This window comes from Pseudophryne corroboree, chromosome 4, assembly GCF_028390025.1.
Source record: "Pseudophryne corroboree isolate aPseCor3 chromosome 4, aPseCor3.hap2, whole genome shotgun sequence".
Classification (NCBI taxonomy): Eukaryota; Metazoa; Chordata; class Amphibia; order Anura; family Myobatrachidae; genus Pseudophryne; species Pseudophryne corroboree.
In genome coordinates, this window is record NC_086447.1 from 422145646 (window position 1) to 422168443 (window position 22798).

The 22798-nt window shown below is 43.6% G+C and overlaps 1 protein-coding gene across 1 annotated transcript in view; it reads right to left on the bottom strand.

Annotated features, from left to right (window-relative positions):
- Window positions 1–22798, bottom strand: part of IMPG1 (interphotoreceptor matrix proteoglycan 1) — a 511490-nt gene that overhangs the window by 245037 nt on the left and 243655 nt on the right. The window contains exon 10 of the mRNA XM_063916848.1: window positions 5061–5143. Coding sequence (XP_063772918.1) covers window positions 5061–5143 — 83 coding nt within the window. The remainder of the gene's footprint in view (window positions 1–5060; window positions 5144–22798) is intronic.

Consider the following 22798-nt stretch of genomic DNA (forward strand, 5'->3'; position numbering starts at 1 on the left):
TGTCCCAGAGTAAAGAGATCTGCATTTTCTGGGTGGGGGGTGCCACATTACTGCCTTGGCCCTGATGCCGAAAATCCCAGTTTCAGTCATGATATTGGTTATACTGTATGCTTAGCCGGGCCATATCTATGTATTAGCAATGTGAAGCTTGTATAATTTTCTGTTTCCTTTTTGTATGTTTTTTCACATACTGTAGGTAGTGTTCAAGATCACTGGTCTACATCAGGCTTGTGCTTAATCCCTATTCCCTATCCTTCTCCTCATACTCTAAGTCACAGCCAAGGGAACACATATACCCCGCCTCTCCAAAATGCCTGATTATGAGAGGTTGTACATAGAATTAGACATGTTACAGTATCTTTTAAACTCTACACATAGTGAAGAGTGAGCGTGAGTCTTTAATAGAGATTCCAACAACAATCCCACCAGTGAGAGCTATTATCAGTGTTAAGCCAGATAGACACCAAACCAGTGGTTAAAGTGGGCAGGTATGCGGTGGTATGGCATACCGGCACTTCGCCACAAACCTGGAAGTTTTTTTAATTTTTTTCTAGCAGTGTGCAGACTCGATTCTGACACTGCAGAGGCAGCACTGAGCAGCAGGAGATGGGGGGAGTGGCCAGCCTGGTAGACTGTCAGTCACAGTGTCCATGTGCACACAGTTTGTAGCGCCTTCTGTAGTAACAGTAGGCACTTGGCAAGACAGATATCAGATGACTGAAAACAGTAGCTGTAGTCAGGAGCCAGGGTACATCTTTGGGAGTCTGACACCATAATACTGGCACAATGATCTGCCACTATTGGGACTCAGGAACAGGTTTAAGTCAGGCAGTCACAGGTGCAGCCCATGCTACTGAATCAGCTCATCAAGGCAGAATCTAGGACCAGGCAGGCTGGAACATACAGGGGTTTATTTATGAAGCAGTGACACGTGTGGAGAAGTGAGCCAGAGGAGAAGTTGCCAGTGGCAACCAATCAGCATTCAAGTAACTTTTATAATTTGCATACTATACAATTGTATGGAGCAGCTGATTGGTTGCCATGGACAACTTCTCCACTCTTATCACTGCTTCATGAATAGACCCCACAGTATGCAAGAAGCACAACTGGAAACAGCAGCACCATTGGTGAACTAGTGGTACTGCAATGGATCATGACACGTATTGTAATGCTGCCTGTGTGGGGTGTGGGGTGTGGGGGGTAAGCATTTGCATTGATCTCCCCCTACCCCTGGATCCGTCCCTGGCTGTGCACAGCGTACAGTAGCTCTGCTAAGATTTTTACATTTATTTTATAGGGGGTGTGATCACGCCTCCCCAATCTGACTGCACTACCAGTACCTGGGCCCATCCACGCTCTCAATGGCCCTGTGTGCAAACACCCTGTTGCACCCAATCAGCTGCAAGTGGAGATATGAATGAGGCCCATATTACTCTCTGACTAAACCATAATTCAAACTAAAATCTAAATTGCAGTGTAAATATAAAGCTAACATTTGTGGGTTGCATGCAAAAGCAGCCAGTATTTACCTTGCACAGAAAAAAATATAACCCACCCAAATCTAAATCTCTCTGCACATGTTACATCTGCCCCACCTGCAGTGCAACATGGTTTTGCCCATTACTGTGCTGTTTTGGTTTGCTCACAAACCTGAATAAAGTCCAGTGAGAGTGGATGAGAGACGTAGATCTTGTAAAAAGCAAAGAGGTTGGGTTGGGAAAAAAATTGAGATAACTGAAGATATGTATGCTGGTGTAGTTCGGTTAATGGTCTAGTGTGTGAGTAAAATAATTTTATATTGCATACGGTAGAATACAGGTAACCAGTGGAGGGAGTGACAGAGTGGATCCGCAGATGATGAATGTCTAGCGAGGAAGATTAGCCTCGCAGCTGCATTCAGAATGGATTGTAGCAGTGAGAGTTTCTTTTTGGCAAGACCAATAAGAAGATTATTGCAATTATCAATGCGGGAGATAATGAGAGCATGAATTACAGTTTTTGCAGTGTCAGGTGTAAGGTATGGTTGTATTGTGGATATGTTTTTAGATGCATGTAACTTTTTTTGTGACAGATTGAAAGTGGGGAACAAAGGTCAGTTCTGAGTCCAGGATAACACCTAGGCAGCGAGCTTGTGGGTTAGTATTGATTGTTGAGTTTTCAACAGTGATAGAGATATCAGGTTGGTAACTACTATTGGTAGGTGGAAATATAATTAATGCTGTTTTGGAAATATTGAGTTTGAGGTGGTGAGATGACATCCAAGATGAAATGGCAGAAAGGCATTCAGTGACATGGACAAATACAGATGATGACAAATATGGGGAGGATAGGTAGATTTAGGCATCATCTGCATACAGATGATACTGAAATCCAAAAGAGCTGATTAGTTTGCCAAGAGACTGAGCCTTGCGGTAGTCCAACTGATAGAGGTAGCGGATTCAGAGAAGCAGACACTAAAAGAGCGATTAGATGGGTAGGATGAAAACCAAGAAAGAGCTGTTTCCTGAAGACCTAGGGATTATAGTGTTTGTATGTGAAGAGAGTGGTCAACAGTGTCAAAAGCAACCGAGAGCACAGGAGACAGAGTTTTACTTAATTGTGAGGGTATAGGATCAAAAGCAGAGGTAGCAGAGAAGGAGGATGAGAAAAGCATTGATACTTCATCTTCATTTGTAGAATAAAATGAAGAGAAGGTGTGAGAGGGCTCAGGTAGAGAATTGAGCAGGTCACTGGCTGAGGAAGAGGATACCATTTTATGTAGGATTTTATCAATCTTGTCCTTGAAGTGGGAGCAAGATCTTGTGCATTGATAATGGTAGGTTGGGTGAAGGAGGGTTGAAAAGAGATTTAAATGTATTAAAAAGTCACTTAGAGTTAGAGGCTTGAGTAAAGGTGAGAGTTTGGAAATATGTTTGTTTGGCAGTGCCAAGGGCATTACCATAGGAGTATTAAATAGTATTAAATAGTCTTATACGTGAGGAGTTCGTTTGGAGTTTGAGATTTATGCAGGTAATGTTCAACTCTACATGATAGTTTTTGAAGGTGTATTGTTAATTTAGAGTAACACAGTTTACATCTAGGCCTACGTGGAGTGAGATGGGTTGCTGGAGCCAATTCATGAAGGACTAATTCTAGAGTCTGGTTCAGGTGTGATACAGCCATCTCAGCAGAAGTGAATGCAAAAATAGGTGAGAGCAGTTGTTGCAGAGAGGTGGAAAGTACTTGAAAATTAATCATGTCAATACTCAGAGTTTAAGGAGGATTGGAGGACTTCAGTGACTTTGAGTTTGAAGTAATGGAGGAGGCATGCAGATGATAAGGTTTTAATCCGAGAGAGGGAAAATTATTGTTAGTGATTTCAGAAACGGAACAAAGTCTAGTGTATACAAGATCAAGGCAGAGGCCCACCTAGTAAGTAGAGGAGTCAGTCCATTGGGAGAGGCCGAGGGAGGAGGTTAGAGAGAGTAGTTTGGAGGCACAAAAAGCAGATTTCAGACTATCAATTGTGATATTGAAATCACACTTGATAGCTGAGATGCAATGGTTCTCACCCATTGTTGGCAAAGAGAGCAGCAATATACAGTAGCAATGTTTTTTTCCCCCTGATGCAGAAGGTTTGGCCTAAACCTTGAGGTGCCACTGTACTCCGCCCCCTTCACTGACTGCCCTGCCACCGTCCATGTCCCATCTCCCACTCTGTTATAACTGCTGCAGTGATGGCCATCAATATTGTAAATCAATGATGGTTTCCTGTGATCAATTAAGACCACCGATGGTGAACCTATGATGGCCAGCTCTACCTCCCAAACCCATTTTTTTCTCCACTAATTACTACATCTTGTCCACCTTTTTCTCTAATTGTTCCATTTTAACAGTGAATCTGCCTCCATGGGCTGTTTTTATACAGTACCGTAGCTGTGAAATCAGCAGATTGTCATCAGAAGGGTGCATGCTGATGTTTATCTTTCACAATGCATTTGGGAACCTGCATCATTTAGCTCTCAGCCCCTGTAAGACCTGGTCAATGGATTACAACTGCCATCGGCACGCACGGCCAGGGTCAGTTGTCGCTACTGTAGAAAATGCTGCAATGAGCACAGGGCATAGACAACGGGAAATGGGACATCTGTACCCTGGTACGTAATCAGTACGATATGACATATTTTTTTCAGTTAAATAAGCAGAGTGTGATGGGTGCATCATGCATGTTAGCGTAGACGTACAGTACATGTGCACGATAGCGTGATGACACACAGGGGCCTTTTAAGAGAGGAGGAAGCCTGTGTGCAGCCTCCTCCAACTGGGCCTCTTCCTATCTAGCCAGCATGCTGTAAAGTCTGAGCACTAGGAGCCCAGACTCTAATACGCATGCACAAATCTCCGGAAAAATGGCACGGTGGCAATTTTCCTGGTGATTTCCTTGCGCAAAACACCGGGGAAAAAATGGGCATCGCACCATTTTCCGGTTAATAATTTGTGCTCTTGCTGTCGATGACAGGGGACACTGGAGAGGTGAGTAATAAAGAAATGGGTTCAGCGTGGGAGGTGTGGGCCCCCTGGACTCTGGACAATTTATCAGTGCACAAATGGGATACAGTATGTGCAAACATAAAGATAGAAACATAGAAACAGAGAATTTGAGGACAGATAAGAACAACTTGGCCCATCTAGTCTGCACTAACGCACACACACTTACACACTAGTGTTCATATTTTGTCAGGAGCCAATTAACCTGCAAGTATATTTTTGGATTGTGGAAGGAAACCAGAGGAACCCCACATAAGCATGCAGAGAATATACAAACTCCACACAGGGCCACACTGGGGATCAGTACTGTGACGTAGTAATGCTAACCATTACACCATTTGTACAGACTTTATATACCTTCTCTTTTTTAATTAATTCCTAACAAACCCATACTGTACATATTGTATTGATCATTGTAAAATATGTTACTTTACATACAATCATGTACTAAGCTGTACATTTTTATAAGTCCTTAAAGTTCAAGAGACGCACACAATTAGGCATTTATTTACATATTCAAATTAAAAATTTACCAAATCAGTCTTCATTTTGATTGTTGATACAGTGACCAAGGGACTAATATCACTTCCCAGAGGATCTAAAGATATATCTGGATCTTTTGAAAGAAAAATAAAATAAGGTATTAGATAGCAATATGCAATGTTACTATTTATTATTATTATTATACTTTATTTATATGGTACCACAAGTGGTCCGCAGCGCTGTTAAAAAAAAAGCAAACAGTAAAACAGAACATGGTAAAACAGCACATTACAGTAGACAAAACATAAACCTGACATAAGAAACAATACTGTAGCTCAGTGGTTAAAGTGAGCCGGAACAGGACAGAACTGCGTTCCGTCAGTTCCATTTGGAGACAGAACCAGTTCCACCTCCTCCAGCCCACTTAACCTAGAATGTCAGCCGGCGCGCAGGGAGATGCCGGGTGCCCGCTGAGATTTTGTTACCAGCAAGCACCAGGCTCCTTCCCCACAGTGGCATCCGGAGGCAGTAGCTCACTTCTGAGCTCCAGCTTCCAGCTCTGATATTGTTTGCTATGAGAGAGACATCATGACATCTCTCCCGTAGTCCTGACTTACAAGGTGCGGGTGGCCAGAAGGATGGCAGCAGTCAGACAGGAGCGGGGTTTAAGGTGAGATTTGTCTTTTTTGTGTGTGCGTGTAAGCGGTGCTATTACAGGAGGCATAACTACTGGGGAAAACCTACACAGGGGGCACAACTATGGGGGCATTACTACTGAAGGAAATACTACTCTGGGGCATTACCACTGGGGGCATTACTACTGGGGCCAATACTACAGGAGGCACTACTGCTAGGGGCACTACTACACAGGGGCAATAATACATGGGACATTACCACTGGGGGCAATACTACATGGGGGCATTACCACTGGGGGCACTACTAATGAGGGCATTGCATAGGGGGCTATTCGTAAGGGGCATCACTCCTGGGGACATAAGGGGCACTACTACTGGGGACACTGGATATGGGGCACCACTACTATGGGCTCTACATAACGGTCACTACCACTGTGGGCATTACCACTATAGTGGGCAATACATAAGGAGCACTACTACTGTTGGCATTGTATAAGGGGCACTACTGCTGTGGGCATTATGTGTTTAGGGGTGCTACTACTGTGAGCTTTGTGTATAAGGGCACTAATGTGTGTCACTCATAACATGAATAAGGGACACTACTATGCGGTGTAATGTGAATAAGATTTGCTACTGTGCGGCGTAATTTGAATTGGGAAACTATTGCATCACCACGCCTTGTTCTTTTTGAGACAATGCCCCTTTTTGCGGCAATTCTTTTGATTACATAGGTGCAGGTGTGTGTGAGAGAGAGTTCCACCACCTCTTTAGGACCACTTTAAGCACTGCTGTAGCTCCAACCAGAGGCGGGACTACCGCCAGTGCAACCAGTGCATTGCACTGGGGCCCGCCACTGTCCAGGGGCCCAAAGCATGTAATGAGTCAAACTGACTCATTACATGCTGCTGTGTGCTGCGGGCAACCGCCGCCCACAGCACACAGCCGCCCGGAGAAGAGAGGAGCGCAGCGGACATGGGGAAAGGAGGAGGAGGGAGGTGGAGGAGGGAGCCGCAGCAGTGCTGTGTTATAGGTTGAGGCGCTGCTGCTGCTGTCCCTCTGCTTCATCATAGGCTGTCTTCCGACGCTGTGAAGCGCATCCCAGCATTCACAGCGGCGGAGAACAGCCTATGGTGAAGGACTGGGACAGCAGCAGCAGCGCCTCCACCAATAACACAGCGCTGCTGCGGCACCCTCCTCCATCTCCCTCCTCCTTCTCTCCTGCCTGGGAATTGGGATCTCTGCCAGAAGCTGCACGAGGAGCCTGAGCCAGCGGAGACAGTAAGTATAATTCATTCTTTCTTTCTTGCTTGCTTGCTTGCTTTCTTGCTTGATTTCTGTCTGCCTTAATGGGCAAAAAGGGGGACGCTGTCTGCCGTAATGTGTAAAAAAGGGGGATGCTGTCTGCCGTAATGTGTAAAAAGGGGGAATCTGCCTGCCGTAATGTGTAAAAAGGGCATGCTGTCTGCCGTAATGTGTAAAAAGGGCACGCTGTCTGCCGTAATGTGTAACAAGGGCACGCTGTCTGCCGTTATGTGTAACAAGGGCACACTGTCTGCAGTTATGTGTAAAAAGGGCACGCTGTCTGCCGTTATGTGTAAAAAGGGCACGCTTTATGTGTAAAAAGGGCACGCTGTCTGCCGTTATGTGTAAAAAGGGGGATGCTGTCTGCCGTAATGTGTAAAATGGGCATTCTGTCTGCTGTTATGTGTAAAAAGGGCACGCTGTCTGCCGTTATGTGTAAAAAGGGGGATGCTGTCTGCCGTAATGTGTAAAATGGGCATTCTGTCTGCCGTTATGTGTAACAAGGGCACGCTGTCTGCCGTAATGTGTAAAAAGGGGACGCTGTCTGCCGTTATGTGTAAAAAGGGGGATGCTGTCTGCCATAATGTGTAAAAAGGGGGATGCTGTCTGCCGTTATGTGTAAAAAGGGGTACGCTGTCTGCCATAATGTGTAAAAAGGGGACGCTATCTGCTGTAATGTGTAAAAAGGGGAATCTGTCCGCCGTAAGGTGTAAAAGGGTCTCTACCTGGTGTAGTGGTGCTACTGTGCAGCGTAATTTGAATAATGGAGACTACTGTGCACCGTTTTATGAATTGGTATTATTTTGTGGCCACACCCCTTCCCCACAAAGCCACGCCCCTATGTATATTTGCGCGCGCCTACGGCACGCACTGCCCCTGTTTTGCATACCGGGTGGGGCTCCGTTGCCGTTTCTTGCACACAGTGCTAAAATGTCTAGTTACGGCACTGTTGCTAGGTATGCATTTCTATGGCCCTGAGCATGTCCCCCTCTCCAGGGGTGAGGGGGTGGACTTGGATGGGATGAGGGGGGCCCAAAGCATTTTGTCGCACCTGGGCCCACCGCTCGCTAGTTCCGCCACTGGCTCCAACGCAAATCTCAGTACACAATACAGTTGGTAAGATCATATACATGCGCTAATTATTCGGTATCTGAATGGTAGGTCAACAGTACTTAGATTGACAGTTAAAGGGTCGACACGGGACAGGTCGACACATGACAAGGTTTGACATGGCTTTTAAAAAATATATATATATTTTTTAACCTTTTCATACTTTACCATTCACGTGGATAGGTAAAGTAACAGTTACCTGTGCCGAGCGCAGCGGGGTTGCGGTGCACTAATTTGGGTTCCCGGTCACGTTACGCAAAAAAAAAAGCAATACCAGCGGATCTGCATCAGATTCTCTGGTTTGTGTGTTTTGGATATCTCTTTCCTTAGCATCAAGATGTTAAAAAAAAATATCAGTTTCTAGGTTAATAGTTAATACTGAAAGCTGTAAATGCTTGGCACTGCAAATGTATGGTCGGAAAAGTGTCTTTCCAAACCCATTTTAAAGTAGACATGTTTGTGTTGTTTTCAGGAGGGCTCTTTATCTCGAGAACCAGTTCAAAATCCCTCTTCTAATACAAATGTAGTAGCAAGGCTTTGATCGGCTGAAGGTGGCGGAAATAAATGCAAGTTTATTTCCTTGTTGTCAGCAGCCAGAACACAAAATAGAAAAACAGTTTCAGGTCGGAAACTTAAAGACAGCTTCTCTTCAGCAGGTTCACAGGGAACATAAATATAGATTCATTTTCCTCCACACAAAAAAGGGAAGTCTAACATAAAGATTCAATTTACTGTACTACACTCAAAAGTATCCCCAGCCTGCAGCTTGTCCCTGGGGAATAAAGGATCTCCCTCCTGTATCAGTCCTGGGTTTGCATTTCGGCACAAAATGTTTCTCGCCAGCAATATTTAGCTTAAACCACACTAGAAATAAATGTATCCTACCATTCCAGCTCTATTGTAATGTAGAATCTACTTGGAATAGTGAAGCAGAAGCAGACCATAAAGACTGTCACCTAAACATTCCATATCTGTGAAGCAGCTGGTGCTGCATGCAAGTCTATTTTGCCACAGTTTGGCTTATTTCTAGACATAACCAAAGAATTGGAAAATGGTAATCCATGTCTATATTTCAGTTCTGGTAACTGAGTTTCACAATGAATGCAAATGTCACTATCTGTAGCATCTAAAATATAAAATGACCTAATTCAATAAATGCAGTATGTTGGAGAAGTAGCATAGTACCTGCGGGTTCAGTATGATTTGCATGCTTATGGGATGGCGGCATTCAGATTACAGACGTCAGCATCCCGATAGTTGAAATCAAATCCTGAAAGGTAACACTATTCCCCCCGTCCCCTACCCCCTCACCCACCCTTCCCGCAGCCTAAACCTGACCTCCTCCCTTAGTGCCTGACCTTAACTTCCCTCCGATGGTGCCTAACAGTGACGTGTGGTGGGGTGAGGCAGGTGAGGGAGAGCCTTTCCTGTCATACTAACGTTTGTGTCAGAGTTTTGACTGTATAAAGTATATGAAAAATACAAAGAATATGTTTGAAATATCTTCTTTGCATTATTCTAATAATTTTTATAGCCAAAACTCTGGAGTAAAAAAGTCTATGGCAGGTGAGGCAGTGCCTCACCTGCTAATCTTTTCAGCACATCTCTGATCAAACCTCACCAAATTTCCAGGAGTTTATACTGCTGCACCTGTGTATAATGTCCACATGTACTCTTTGGCTCATATATTGCACGTAAATCTGGCTCTGGTGCTAGACAGTGCCTCCTGAGCCATTTAGCTCACTCCACGTCACTGCCTAAACCTAACCCCTCCTACCTCGCAGACTAACCCTAACCCTCCCCTCATAGTGCCTAACTCTAACCTCCCCCCAGTGGTGTTTAACCCTTCTTCCAGCAGCCTAACCCTAAGCATTCCCCCCACCCACTCAGCCTACCGTAACAACCCTCGAGTGGCACCTAAACCTAAACTCCTCCCCCTGCCTAATCCCTAACCCTCTCCAGGAGGGACAGAATGCTCTACTCCTGGACTTCCCTCTGAATGTATGATTGCCATCACCTGTGCTAATACACCTTTCTTATCCATTAAACTGTTCACCACAGGTGCCGGCAATCATAAATGAAGAGAAAAGTCCAGGAGCAGAGCATTCTGTCCCTCCTGGAGAGGGTCATGTTGGGAGGTATGCACCCGCTATACTGTACTTACAGTCGGGATGCCGGCTGTCGGGATTGCTAACTCTTCTAGGGATCAGATTCCAGACTGTGCACTTGAATTCTGCATTATACATAATTTAATTTACCTTATACAGTACTTCAGAGGACTATGGTGTATTTTTTACATTGCAATGTATTTAATTTGGTACGTTATTATGCATGCACTAGCAGTATTTACTATATATATTTATCAAGGTGCCCAGGCAATGCAGTCTTTCCCTAAACATGGACCTATACCACTGCATTCCTCCAGAGGGCTCTTCATGTTCCAGTCTGATACTTCTGTGCATAGACTTTTTTTTGAGAAATGTATTCCTTGGAACTGTGTATAAACTATGGAGACAATTTTCTGGAAATTTTGTTTGTTTGTTCCAGCATCACGTAAAATCTACAGGACGAATTTGGATTGTGTTTTCTTTATTGTATAGCGTAGTCATCTAGAAAGAAACAGAGGTATTTATTATCTCAATGTGACATCAGGGAGAGGAGAATTAAGTAAAAACCAGGTGCTTGACACTCAACGCTTGGAATGTGCAGGCTCCGCAAGCCAAAAATGACTATTTGTTTACAAATATAATTATTTGGGGACAAATATACCTCTAGGGACTGTTTACGAACTACTGACATGCGCATTGGTGTGGAACGCACGCCGGAGGTCTGGCTGGACAGGTATTGGTCTAGAACGGCGAAACAGGCGGCCGAAGTCGACCGACACGTATATACCTTCTTGTGAATATGTTAATCGACCTTTAAGGCAATATTATGGGTCCTATGGCAGAGGATATATGTTGATTTGAATATTTACTAACAAGACAATGATGCAAACAACCATAAGCTGTGATTTAGGCACAGATGGTGCCATGTGCTCTTATCTATGCTACACATGTATCTGAGGACTGCATATTGACCCTATTGAAGTGATGAAAGAACAATGGCCTAAAAATTGGTATTATTTTACTGGATGGAGGAAAATAGAAAACTATTAGAGACTTGGGAGAAACTGGAGTGTGCACCTTGTATTCTTCTTTGTATTATAGTCCTTAACTCTAGGGACATTAAGGAGGCACCCCAGAAGCTGACATTCTGAAAGGAGAGTGCGAACATGGCATTTTTGTGATATATATATTGCACACCCTGCGTACAAACAGTTGTATGTATATGTATATATGTATGTGTATATATATATATATATATATAGTATACTGTATATCTCAAGATCTATTTTGCATGAAAATCTGACTGTATATTAATCACTAATCAGGCATCTCATCATTACTCATGATATTGAAGTATGTCAATCCAGTAGAACACACCAAGACAAATACTACATATCATAGAGTCGCTGGTCATGTTACATGCAAGTTGCAACCTTTCAGTGTTACTGTAGGTTAAGTAGCAATGGATTTTGGATCTACACGATAATATTTCTTTGACTAAAGTGAATTTAGATGGGATTGTGAGATTGATTGCCCCTTGAATTGGATTTTGTGGTTTACATAAAAAACATAGAAAACTGTGATATTATTGCTTATCGGTGTAGTGTCGCAGGAACAACCGCTCAGGGCTGCAGGCGTAGATCTCAAGACCAGCTGCTTCTCCCATGGACAACTTTACGTGACTTGCTCACAAGTTAGTAGCCCCTTGCATCTTTTTGTGATCAATGTCTACAATATAAAGTATACATCACAATATTAGATGCCAATACTGTCTTTGTAAAATTAGCTCTGCTGAGCAATAACAGACATCCACATGAGGAAAGCCACGGGCAAACACTAGTTTCATATAAAAGAGAGACCGTGTGAGGAGGAAGGCAAGAACAGGCCATGGAAAAATATATTTGCATTAAAATGAACACAATATTGTTTTTTATGAACATTTCACACATCAGTGAAATAATAAAGCTTGTGGAGTTTATTTATGTGAAATGCATTTTCAATGACAATCTTCAATAATTACTTTAGGAAAGTAGTGTCCACAGAGAGATGCAGTTTTCATAAGTGTAGAGTATTAAGGTAATGTATGCAGGGAAGTATTCATAGCTCTTACTTGTTTGACATTGAAAACATATTTCTTATAATCGTGCCCAACTTATTATATAAGTAATGAATAATGTGTTCATACTGCTACAATTATATCACGTTTTTAGTTTAGGACCACAGTATACTGGTTGATTATACACTCGGGAGAGAATTCAGATTACATAAAGGGGTTAATATAAACTACAGGTTATAATCATATACAGTTTACTAAATACAGGCTTGGACTGGCCCACAGGGGTACAGGGGAAACCACCGGTGGGCCCCACTGCCTGGGGGACCACCTCCTGCTCTAAGGATCAGGTTCCAGACTGTGCACTTGAATTATACATCATACATATGTTACCTTATACTGGAATATGGTGTATTTTCTACAGTGCATTGCTCTTATTAATCTGTTATTAATCTGTTACATTATCATGTATGCAGCAGCTGAATTTACTGTATATATTTATGAAGGAGCACAGATGTTGCACTCTCTAATGGTTAGTCAAACCAATGATGTGGCTGGCCACACCCCCGCTGTGGACTAGCCACACCTCTAAACATGGGCCCCTACCACTGCATTTCCCCGGTGGGCCCTACATGCCCCAGTCCGACACTGACTGTATAGCATATATAGGGCCTCAGATAGAGGCCCTATATATGCAATATGGTATACATAATTAGACAGCACCTCTATATCTGTAGTACACTACAGGGCATGTACACTACAAGATGTAATTACACCAGTATGCTGAAGCTTATGGAGCTGCTGCAGTACTTAATATCAGTTGCCATATTTGCTCCCGCACTGCGTACATGGAAGTTGGAACTACAGTAAATGCATTTATTCACCCGCATGCAGAGTTGTTGTTTTAACTCCGTGATTAGACTGCCTCCATAGGTATGCTTGGTTTGCTTCTAGAAGTCCACTCTGATTTTTGCTTATGTGAGAACATACTGTATACAGTATGTTACAGCACAGTTAAGCTTCTTTGTGAAGTACTTAAAATACAGCCATTTCTTGGTGCCTGGGACAATGCATTTTCTCATTTTTTTTTTTCATGCAAAGCTTATGTGCTAATTTTTTGTTTTCTGTAAGGGACTATGTTTGTGTGTCCCCCCCCCCCCCCCCCTTTTCCCCCCTTAACTGAGCTAATCTGTTTTTTTTATTTTTTCCTATCAGGGGGCTTTGTTTTATATTTTTTCTATTGGGGCATATGTGTTTTTTTTTTCCTATTGGGGTCATTGTGTTTGATTTTTTTCATATCAGGTTCAATGTGTTTTTTTTTCTATCTGTGCAGAGTTTTATTTTTTTCCTATTGGGGTCCTGTGTTTGATTTTTTTCCTATTGGGGTCCTGTGTTTTATTTTTTTCCTATCAGCACTATTGTGTTTTTTTTTCTTCCTATCATGGCCAATGTATTTTATTTTTTGGCCAATCAGGATCAATGTGTTTTTAGTTTTCCTATCTGGGGCCAAGGTGTTTGTTTTTTTACTATCTGGTTAAATATTTTTATTTTCCGGAATGGGGCCAATGTGTTTGGTTTTGTTTATAATTGGGCCAGTGTGTTTTATTTTTTTTTAGTGGGGGCCAATGTGTTTTGTTTTTTTTTTCATGAAAAGTTTATGTGGTATTTTTGTTATGTGGGTGCCATTGTGTTTTTTTTTTTTTAAATTCCTGTCATGGGCCAATGTGTTTGTTGTTTTTCATGTGAAGCCTCAAGTACCTTTTTTTTCCTGTAGGGGGCCTTTGGTTTTTTTTTGTGATGTATAATGTAAAACTTTTGTAAACGGAACCTATAATGTATATTCCTATTCCACCTAGAACTAGATTATTACAAATTATACAACTACACGGCTTTATATTGGTGATGCAAGACAAGTGTTCAGTTCCATGGCCAAATTTAAATGAAATGCGATAATAACATATAAATACAGTATAAGGGTTTATCCCATCAAGGGATATCCAGTATCCAGTACAAAGGGAGGTGCTAAAGGTGCACTCTCTGCCATCTCTCACCCTGACTAACTCACATAATCAGGATTTTATGCAGTACCTTAGCTTCTTTTATAGATGTGTCCTTATACATTTTAGTCATGCCAAACAGCCTCTCATGTCACCCCAGGATGCACGAGAATCTCTTAGTGTCAAGCATCTTTTTTTGCTGAAAATGCATCTTATTTGCAATGCAATGCGACTAGGATGCATGGGGAGACTACTGACTAATTTGATATGACACTTGTACAGTATATCTGTGTGCGACTTAATCTTTGAATCTGTACACGAAGTGTCAGATATCAAATTAGTCAGTACATTCTCCTCATGTGTCCTAGTCACATTGCATTGCGACTAAAATGCATTTTCGGCAGAAAAAGATGCCCGACATTAGCAGAAATTGGATAGTACCTGGCGGCTCACTCACGCCATGCATCACACGCTGCATGGTGTATTAAGGCTGGATGCATAAGGCTGTAATTGTGGAAAGGGCATGTTTTTTCTGAGGCAGAAAAAGATAACCCTTTACTCAAATGTGGGAGGCTTCCACTCTGCCATATAACCCCCCTTAAAGGGTAATTCTAAATTTCCCGTTGTGGGAGCCCAACTTTCCAGCCATGTTCAGCACGAAAAAAATATGCATTCATATTCATGCGCCCCAGTCAGTAACACACCTCAAAAGAAAAAGATCATGTGCCAAATCTTGGCGTTGTCCTGGATGGTGGCTTGACACTTAAACATGAGATATCAGCTATAATTAAATCCTCATTCTTTCATTTGAGGAAAATAGCCAGAATCAAGCATCTAATTCCCTCTGAATATCTGCCAAAAATCATACATGCATTTGTATAATTTGGATTAGACTACTGCAGTGCCCTCCACCTTGGTCTCCCAGCAAAACAATTTCACCACTTACAGCTGGTACAAAACACAGCTGCCAGCCCCGTTCCTGCCACATAACACCCTTTTTCTTCTCACTCCACTGACTGCCAGTAAAAAGGTGAATCGTCTTCAAGATTGGGTTGCTGACTTTCAAAGTAAATAAACAGGGCCCAAAGTACCTGAAGCAGCTTCCATACTTTCTCACTTGATTACTGTGATCTGTAGATGACGGACTATTAGCAGTACCTAGAATCTCCCATAATACATCTGGGGGTCAAGCTTTTAGCCATGTGGCTCCAACTCTATGGAACTCACTTCCCCGCACAGTTCAAGAGGTCCCCACTCTACAATACTTCAAAAAATTAACTCGAGACTTTCCTGTTTACTCAAGCATTTCCATAATTGTCACTTTAATAGCTCCATGCTCTCTGTATTTTATGAAAAGCTTTTCTGTTCTTTATTGTTTCTGTACTGTATTATGTTAATATTGTTAAGTGCCTTGAGCCCTATTTGAGAAAGAGTGCTATATACTTAAAATTATTATTATTATTATTATTATTATTAGCATTAATTATTAATTGTCTCTCTGGCTCCACAAAAGGAAACAAGTCAGATTGAAGTGATGGTGTTGGCTTTAAAGTTCGGGCCACTGAAGTGTTTCTCCGCTATACCCATCAGCAGTTTGTTTGAATAATTATGTTTGGTATGGACACACTGACTCCATAATTAAAGGTCCCTTGTTCAATCATGTAGTTACATTATTAATAAACACCTGTGCACAGATGATAAGTTGCTCGAAAGGTAAGAGATCATTAGAAATTTGGAGAAATGTACCAATTCGTATTAAGTTATTAAAGATTCCATTAGAGAATCAATGTACAAAGATATTTCTCTAATAAAAAATAAAAATGATTACCATAGAGTGTGTCAGAGACACTCATTAGGAAATGCTTGTTAACAAGAGATCATTAGTTTTGAAAACATTCATTAATTTGCATCTGAATATACCAATTAGACCTTCTATATGCTTAGCTGTTTACTGTGTAGGGCAGAATAAGGTCCTGAGAAGGAGTTTGTACACATAATTGAGACAGAATATAATAACCCTTGAAGATACAGTAAGATGGTTTTGTAACATAAATGGGAGACATTGATCATTCAGGTCCAGATACCAGGATATACTGTAGGGAAATGCGCATAAGCAGAAAATCCAAATAACTGAGTAGGAAATGGCCAGTTCACTGCTGTCTCTTGACATTTTGAACAAGCAGCACAAAACAGAAACAATTCAGTATACACACCTTGCCAAAAGTACTGGGTGGTTATCCTCTCCACTGTCTTAACACATGCCAAATGGACATGCCAAGGAAATGCATGGGTTAAAGCCAAAGCCTGCTTTTTGAAGAGGCCGGGACCTTCACCTGCCGAAACACCTCCCCCGTTTGTTTGTGTTTGTCTAGATGATATAAAATCTCTCTAAACAACACAAAATGGGGATATCTTTATTCTGTTATATAGGATAACATGACACTATCCACTCAATGTACATTTTCAAAGGCTCTGTTAAGAGCAGGATCTTCCCCTTGGGCATACCTTAAAGACATAAAGAGGAAGCGTTAAAACCTCTACATCATTGCAACTTCTCTGGACTCTATCACCACTATACCCAGAGTCATGGGGAGTAGCCTGATCACAGACACCTATCTGGCTGCTAGACACATTATGGGTTCCTAATAGTGATGAGCGGGTTCGGATCCTCGGGATCCGAACCCGCCTGAACTTCACCTCTTTTTTCACGGGTCCGAGCGACTCGGATCCTCCCGCCTTGCTCGGTTAACCCGAGCGCGCCCGAACGTCATCATCCCGCTGTCGGATTCTCGCGAGATTCGGATTCTATATAAGGAGCCGCGCGTCGCCGCCATTTTTCACTCGTGCATTGGAAATGATAGTGAGAGGACGTGGCTGGCGTCCTCTCACTTTGTTTCAGGGGGCTGCAAATATCTTTATTCTGGGTACCAGCAGTATTATAGGAGGAGTACAGTGCAGAGTTTTGCTGACCAGTGACCACCAGTATTATACGTTCTCTGCCTGAAAAACGCTCCATATTTGTGCTCAGTGTGCTGCATATATCTGTGCTCACACTGCTTTATTGTGGGGACTGGGGACCACCAGTATATTGTATAGGAGGAGTACAGTGCAGAGTTTGCTGACCAGTGACCACCAGTATTATACGTTGTCTGCCTGAAAAACGCTCCATATCTGTGCTCAGTGTGCTGCATATATCTGTGCTCACACTGCTTTATTGTGGGGACTGGGGACCACCTGTATATTATATAGGAGGAGTACAGTGCAGAGTTTTGCTGACCAGTGACCACCAGTATTATACGTTCTCTGCCTGAAAAACGCTCCATATCTGTGCTCAGTGTGCTGCATATATCTGTGCTCTCACTGCTTTATTGTGGGGACTGGGGACCAGCAATATTATATAGGAGGAGTACAGTGCAGAGTTTTGCTGACCAGTGACCACCAGTATTATACGTTCTCTGCCTGAAAAACGCTCCATATCTGTGCTCAGTGTGCTGCATATATCTGTGCTCACACTGCTTTATTGTGGGGACTGGGGACCACCAGTATATTATATAGGAGGAGTACAGTGCAGAGTTTTGCTGACCAGTGACCACCAGTATTATACGTTCTCTGCCTGAAAAACGCTCCATATCTGTGCTCAGTGTGCTGCATATATCTGTGCTCACACTGCTTTATTGTGGGGACTGGGGACCACCAGTATATTATATAGGAGGAGTACAGTGCAGAGTTTGCTGACCAGTTACCACCAGTATTATACGTTGTCTGCCTGAAAAATGCTCCATATCTGTGCTCAGTGTGCTGCATATATCTGTGCTCACACTGCTTTATTGTGGGGACTGGGGACCACCAGTATATTATATAGGAGGAGTACAGTGCAGAGTTTTGCTGACCAGTGACCACCAGTATTATACGTTCACTGCCTGAAAAACGCTCCATATCTGTGCTCAGTGTGCTGCATATATCTGTGCTCACACTGCTTTATTGTGGGGACTGGGGACCACCAGAATATTATATAGGAGGAGTACAGTGCAGAGTTTTGCTGACCAATGACCACCAGTATTATACGTTGATCTATTACTGGCATATAATTCCACACATTAAAAAATGGAGAACAAAAATGTGGAGGGTAAAATAGGGAAAGATCAAGATCCACTTCCAACTCGAGCTGAAGCTGCTGCCACTAGTCATGGCCGAGACGATGAAATGCCATCAACGTCGTCTGCCAAGGCCAATGCACAATGTCATAGTAGAGAGCATGTAAAATCCAAAAAAATAAAGCTCAGTAAAATGACCCAAAAATCAAAATAAAAATCGTCTGAGGAGAAGCGTAAACTTGCCAATGTGCCATTTACGACACGGAGTGGCAAGGAACGGCTGAGGCCCTGGCCTATGTTCAAGGCTAGTGGTTCAGCTTCACCTGAGAATGGAAGCAGTCATCCTCCTGCTAGAAAACTTAAAAGAGTTAAGATGGCAAAAGCACAGCAAAGAACTGTGCGTTCTTCTAAATCACAAATACCCAAAGAGAGTCCAATTGCGTCAGTTGCGATGCCTGACCTTCCCAACACTGGACGGGAAGAGGTTGCGCCTTCCATCATTTGCACGTCCCCTGCAATTGCTGGAAGGAGCCCCCGCAGTCCAGTTCCTGATATTCAAATTGAAGATGTCACTGTTTAAGTACACCAGGATGATGATATGGGTGTTGCTGGCGCTGAGGAGGAAGTTGACGATGAGGATTCTGATGGTGAACCGGGGAGACACCTGTTGTCCTTAGGACAAAGAAGATGTCACTGTTGAAGTACACCAGGATGAGGATATGGGTGTTGCTGGCGCTGGGGAGGAAATTGACAAGTAGGATTCTGATGGTGAGGTGGTTTGTTTAAGTCAGGCACCCGGGGAGACACCTGTTGTCCGTGGGACGAATATGGCCATTGACATGCCTGGTCAAAATACAAAAAAAATCACCTCTTCGGTGTGGAATTATTTCAACAGAAATGCGGACAATAGGTGTCAAGCCGTGTGTCGCCTTTGTCAAGCTGTAATAAGTAGGTTAAGGACGTTAACCACCTAGGAACATCCTTCCTTATACGTCACCTGGACCGCATTCATCAGAAGTCAGTGACAAGTTCAAAAGCTTTGGATGACAGCGGAAGCAGTCCACTGACCACTAAATCCCTTTCTCTTGTAACCAAGCTCCTGCAAACCACACCACCAGCTCCCTCAGTGTCCATTTCCTCCTTACACAGGAAAGCCAATAGTCCTGCAGGCCATGTCACTGTCAAGTCTGACGAGTCCTCTCCTGCCTGGGATTCCTCCGATGCATCCTTGAGTGTAACACCTACTGCTGCTGCCGCTGCTGTTGTTGCTGCTGGGAGTCGATCGTCATCCCAGAGGGGAAGTCGGAAGACCACTTGTACTACTTCCAGTAAGCAATTGACTGTCCAACAGTCCTTTGCGAGGAAGATGAAATATCACAACAGTCATCCTGCTGCAAAGCGGATAACTCAGGCCTTGGCAGCCTGGGCAGTGAGAAACGTGTGTACGGTATCCACCGTTAATTTACAGGCAACTAGAGACTTGATTGAGGTACTGTGTCCCCGGTACCAAATACCATCTAGGTTCCATTTCACTAGGCAGGCGATACCGAAAATGTAAACAGACGTCAGAAAAAGAGTCACCAGTGTCCTAAAAAATGCAGTTGTACCCAATGTCCACTTAACCACAGACATGTGGACAAGTGGAGCAGGGCAGACTCAGGACTATATGACTGTGACAGCCCACTGGGTAGATGTATTGCCTCCCGCAGCAAGAACAGCAGCGGCAGCACCAGTAGCAGCATCTCGCAAACGCCAACTCGTTCCTAGGCAGGCTACGCTTTGTATCGCCGCTTTCCAGAAGAGGCACACAGCTGACAACCTCTTACGGAAACTGAGGAACATCATCGCAGAATGGCTTACCCCAATTGGACTCTCCTGGGGATTTGTGACATCAGACAACGCCACCAATATTGTGCGTGCATTACATCTGGGCAAATTCCACCACGTCCCATGTTTTGCACATACATTGAATTTGGTGGTGCAGAATTATTTAAAAAATGACAGGGGCGTGCAAGAGATGCTGTCGGTGGCCCGAAGAATTGCGGGCCACTTTCGGCATTCAGCCACCGCGTGCCGAAGACTTGAGCACCAGCAAACATTCCTGAACCTGCCCTGCCATCATCTGAAGCAAGAGGTGGTAACGAGGTGGAATTCAACCCTCTATATGCTTCAGAGGATGGAGAAGCAGCAAAAGGCCATTCAAGCCTATACATCTGCCTACGATATAGGCAAAGGAGGGGGAATGCACCTGACTCAAGCGCAGTGGAGAATGATTTCAACGTTGTGCAAGGTTCTGCAACCCTTTGAACTTGCCACACGTGAAGTCAGTTCAGACACTGCCAGCCTGAGTCAGGTCATTCCCCTCATCAGGCTTTTGCAGAAGAAGCTGGAGACATTGAAGGAGGAGCTAAAACAGAGCGATTCCGCTAGGCATGTGGGACTTGTGGATGGAGCCCTTAATTCGCTTAACCAGGATTCATGGGTGGTCAATCTGTTGAAATCAGAGCACTACATTTTGGCCACCGTGCTCGATCCTAGATTTAAAATCTACGTTGTATCTCTCTTTCCGGCAGACACAAGTCTGCAGAGGTTCAAAGACCTGCTGGTGAGAAAATTGTCAAGTCAAGCAGAACGTGACCCGTCAACAGCTCCTCCTTCACATTCTCCCGCAACTGGGGGTGCGAGGAAAAGGCTGAGAATTCCGAGCCCACCCGCTGGCAGTGATGCAGGGCAGTCTGGAAATGTGGAGAAGATGATGTTCATCAAAATGAATTATAATCAATTCCTGTGTGGAGACATTCACCAGCAATTGCCTCCAGAAAGTACACAGGGACCTGAGATGGTGGATTCCAGTGGGGACGAATTAATAATCTGTGAGGAGGGGGATGTACACAGTGAAAGGGGTGAGGAATCGGATGATGAGGAGGAGGTGGACATCTTGCCTCTGTAGAGCCAGTTTGTGCAAGGAGAGATTGATTGCTTGTTTTTTGGTGGGGGCCCAATCCAACCAGTCATTTCAGTCACAGTCATGTGGCAGACCCTGTGGCTGAAATGATGGGTTTGTTAAAGTGTGCATGTCCTGTTTATACAACATAAGGGTGGTTGGGAGGGCCCAAGGACAATTCCATCTTGCACCTCTTTTTTCTTTCATTTTTCTTTGCATCATGTGCTGTTTGGGGACTATTTTTTTGAAGTGCCATCCTGCCTGACACTGCAGTGCCACTCCTAGATGGGCCAGGTGTTTGTGTCGACCACTTGTGTCGCTTAGCTTAGTCATCCGGCGACCTCGGTGCAAATTGTAGGACTAAAAATAATATTGTGAGGTGTGAGGTGTTCAGAATAGACTGAAAATGAGTGGAAATTATGGTTATTGAGGTTAATAATACTATGGGATCAAAATGACCCCCAAATTCTATGATTTAAGTTGTTTTTGAGGGGTTTTTGTAAAACAAAACCGAATCCAAAACACAACCGAATCCGACAAAAAATTTTCAGAGAGGTTTTGCCAAAACGCGTCCGAATCCAAAACACGGCCGCGGAACCGAATCCAAAACCAAAACACAAAACCCGAAAAATGTCCGGTGCACATCACTAGTTCCTAAGCATCTAAGCATTAACAGGGACATTAGCATTGGTAGGTATATCAGCACTGTATCACGGTTATATAAATCAGGATTCATAGGCACATCACAAACAGTAGTGTTGAATCACTTTTTGTCCTACAAGAATATTACGAGTAAGCCAGTCTATTTGAGCCCTACTGTTTTGTTTCTTAGATTTAGGGTCCTTTACCCAAGACAGAAACAAATCTGGGGATAAGGGAAATGTCTCTCCAAGGGTCATTATAGACACCTGTTCATCAGGCAAAACAAGAGCTTGAAAGTGTTAGGGTCTCCTGACCTGTGCTGCCACGTCGTCATGCCAAACGGGAGACAAGTGCTAGCGGAGTAACCTGAGCGCAGCTGATACTCCGGTTCGGGTCTTTTGCTGTGCAGTGGTTATAGGCTCTGTGCACGGCAGGGGATCCGGTGCTGGTTTTTGTGCTCACAGTCTGTGAGGTCTGAGTGGGGCGTGGACAGCACCTGCTTTATAAGGCCTCTTCTCAGGGTAAGCAGATGCTGCTGAATCTTTGTTGGTTAGTCAGTTCCTGAAAGTTAACCAGTACTGTGTAGCTTTGTATTTGTTTGTTGCTTACTGCAAATAGGCTTGGGGATTTGGTATTACACTCTGCCAATCCAGACCTAGCAGTAAGACTGGAGTCAGTCGTTTAGCTTGCTGGGGTTCTGTTACTACTCTGTGAACTTAGCAAGTTTGCGGCTGTATTCTAAGACTTGCCTGTCTAATCCTGTCTCACTGTGCTAGGTGTCAGGGGTCAGTTTAGTGGCAGTAAGCTGAACCTGTGCACTGCAAGTGAGAATTAGGATTGTGGAGACTCTCCTTGTGTCTATCATTCCATCTCTGACCAAGGAGTTTACTGCCACACCCGTTG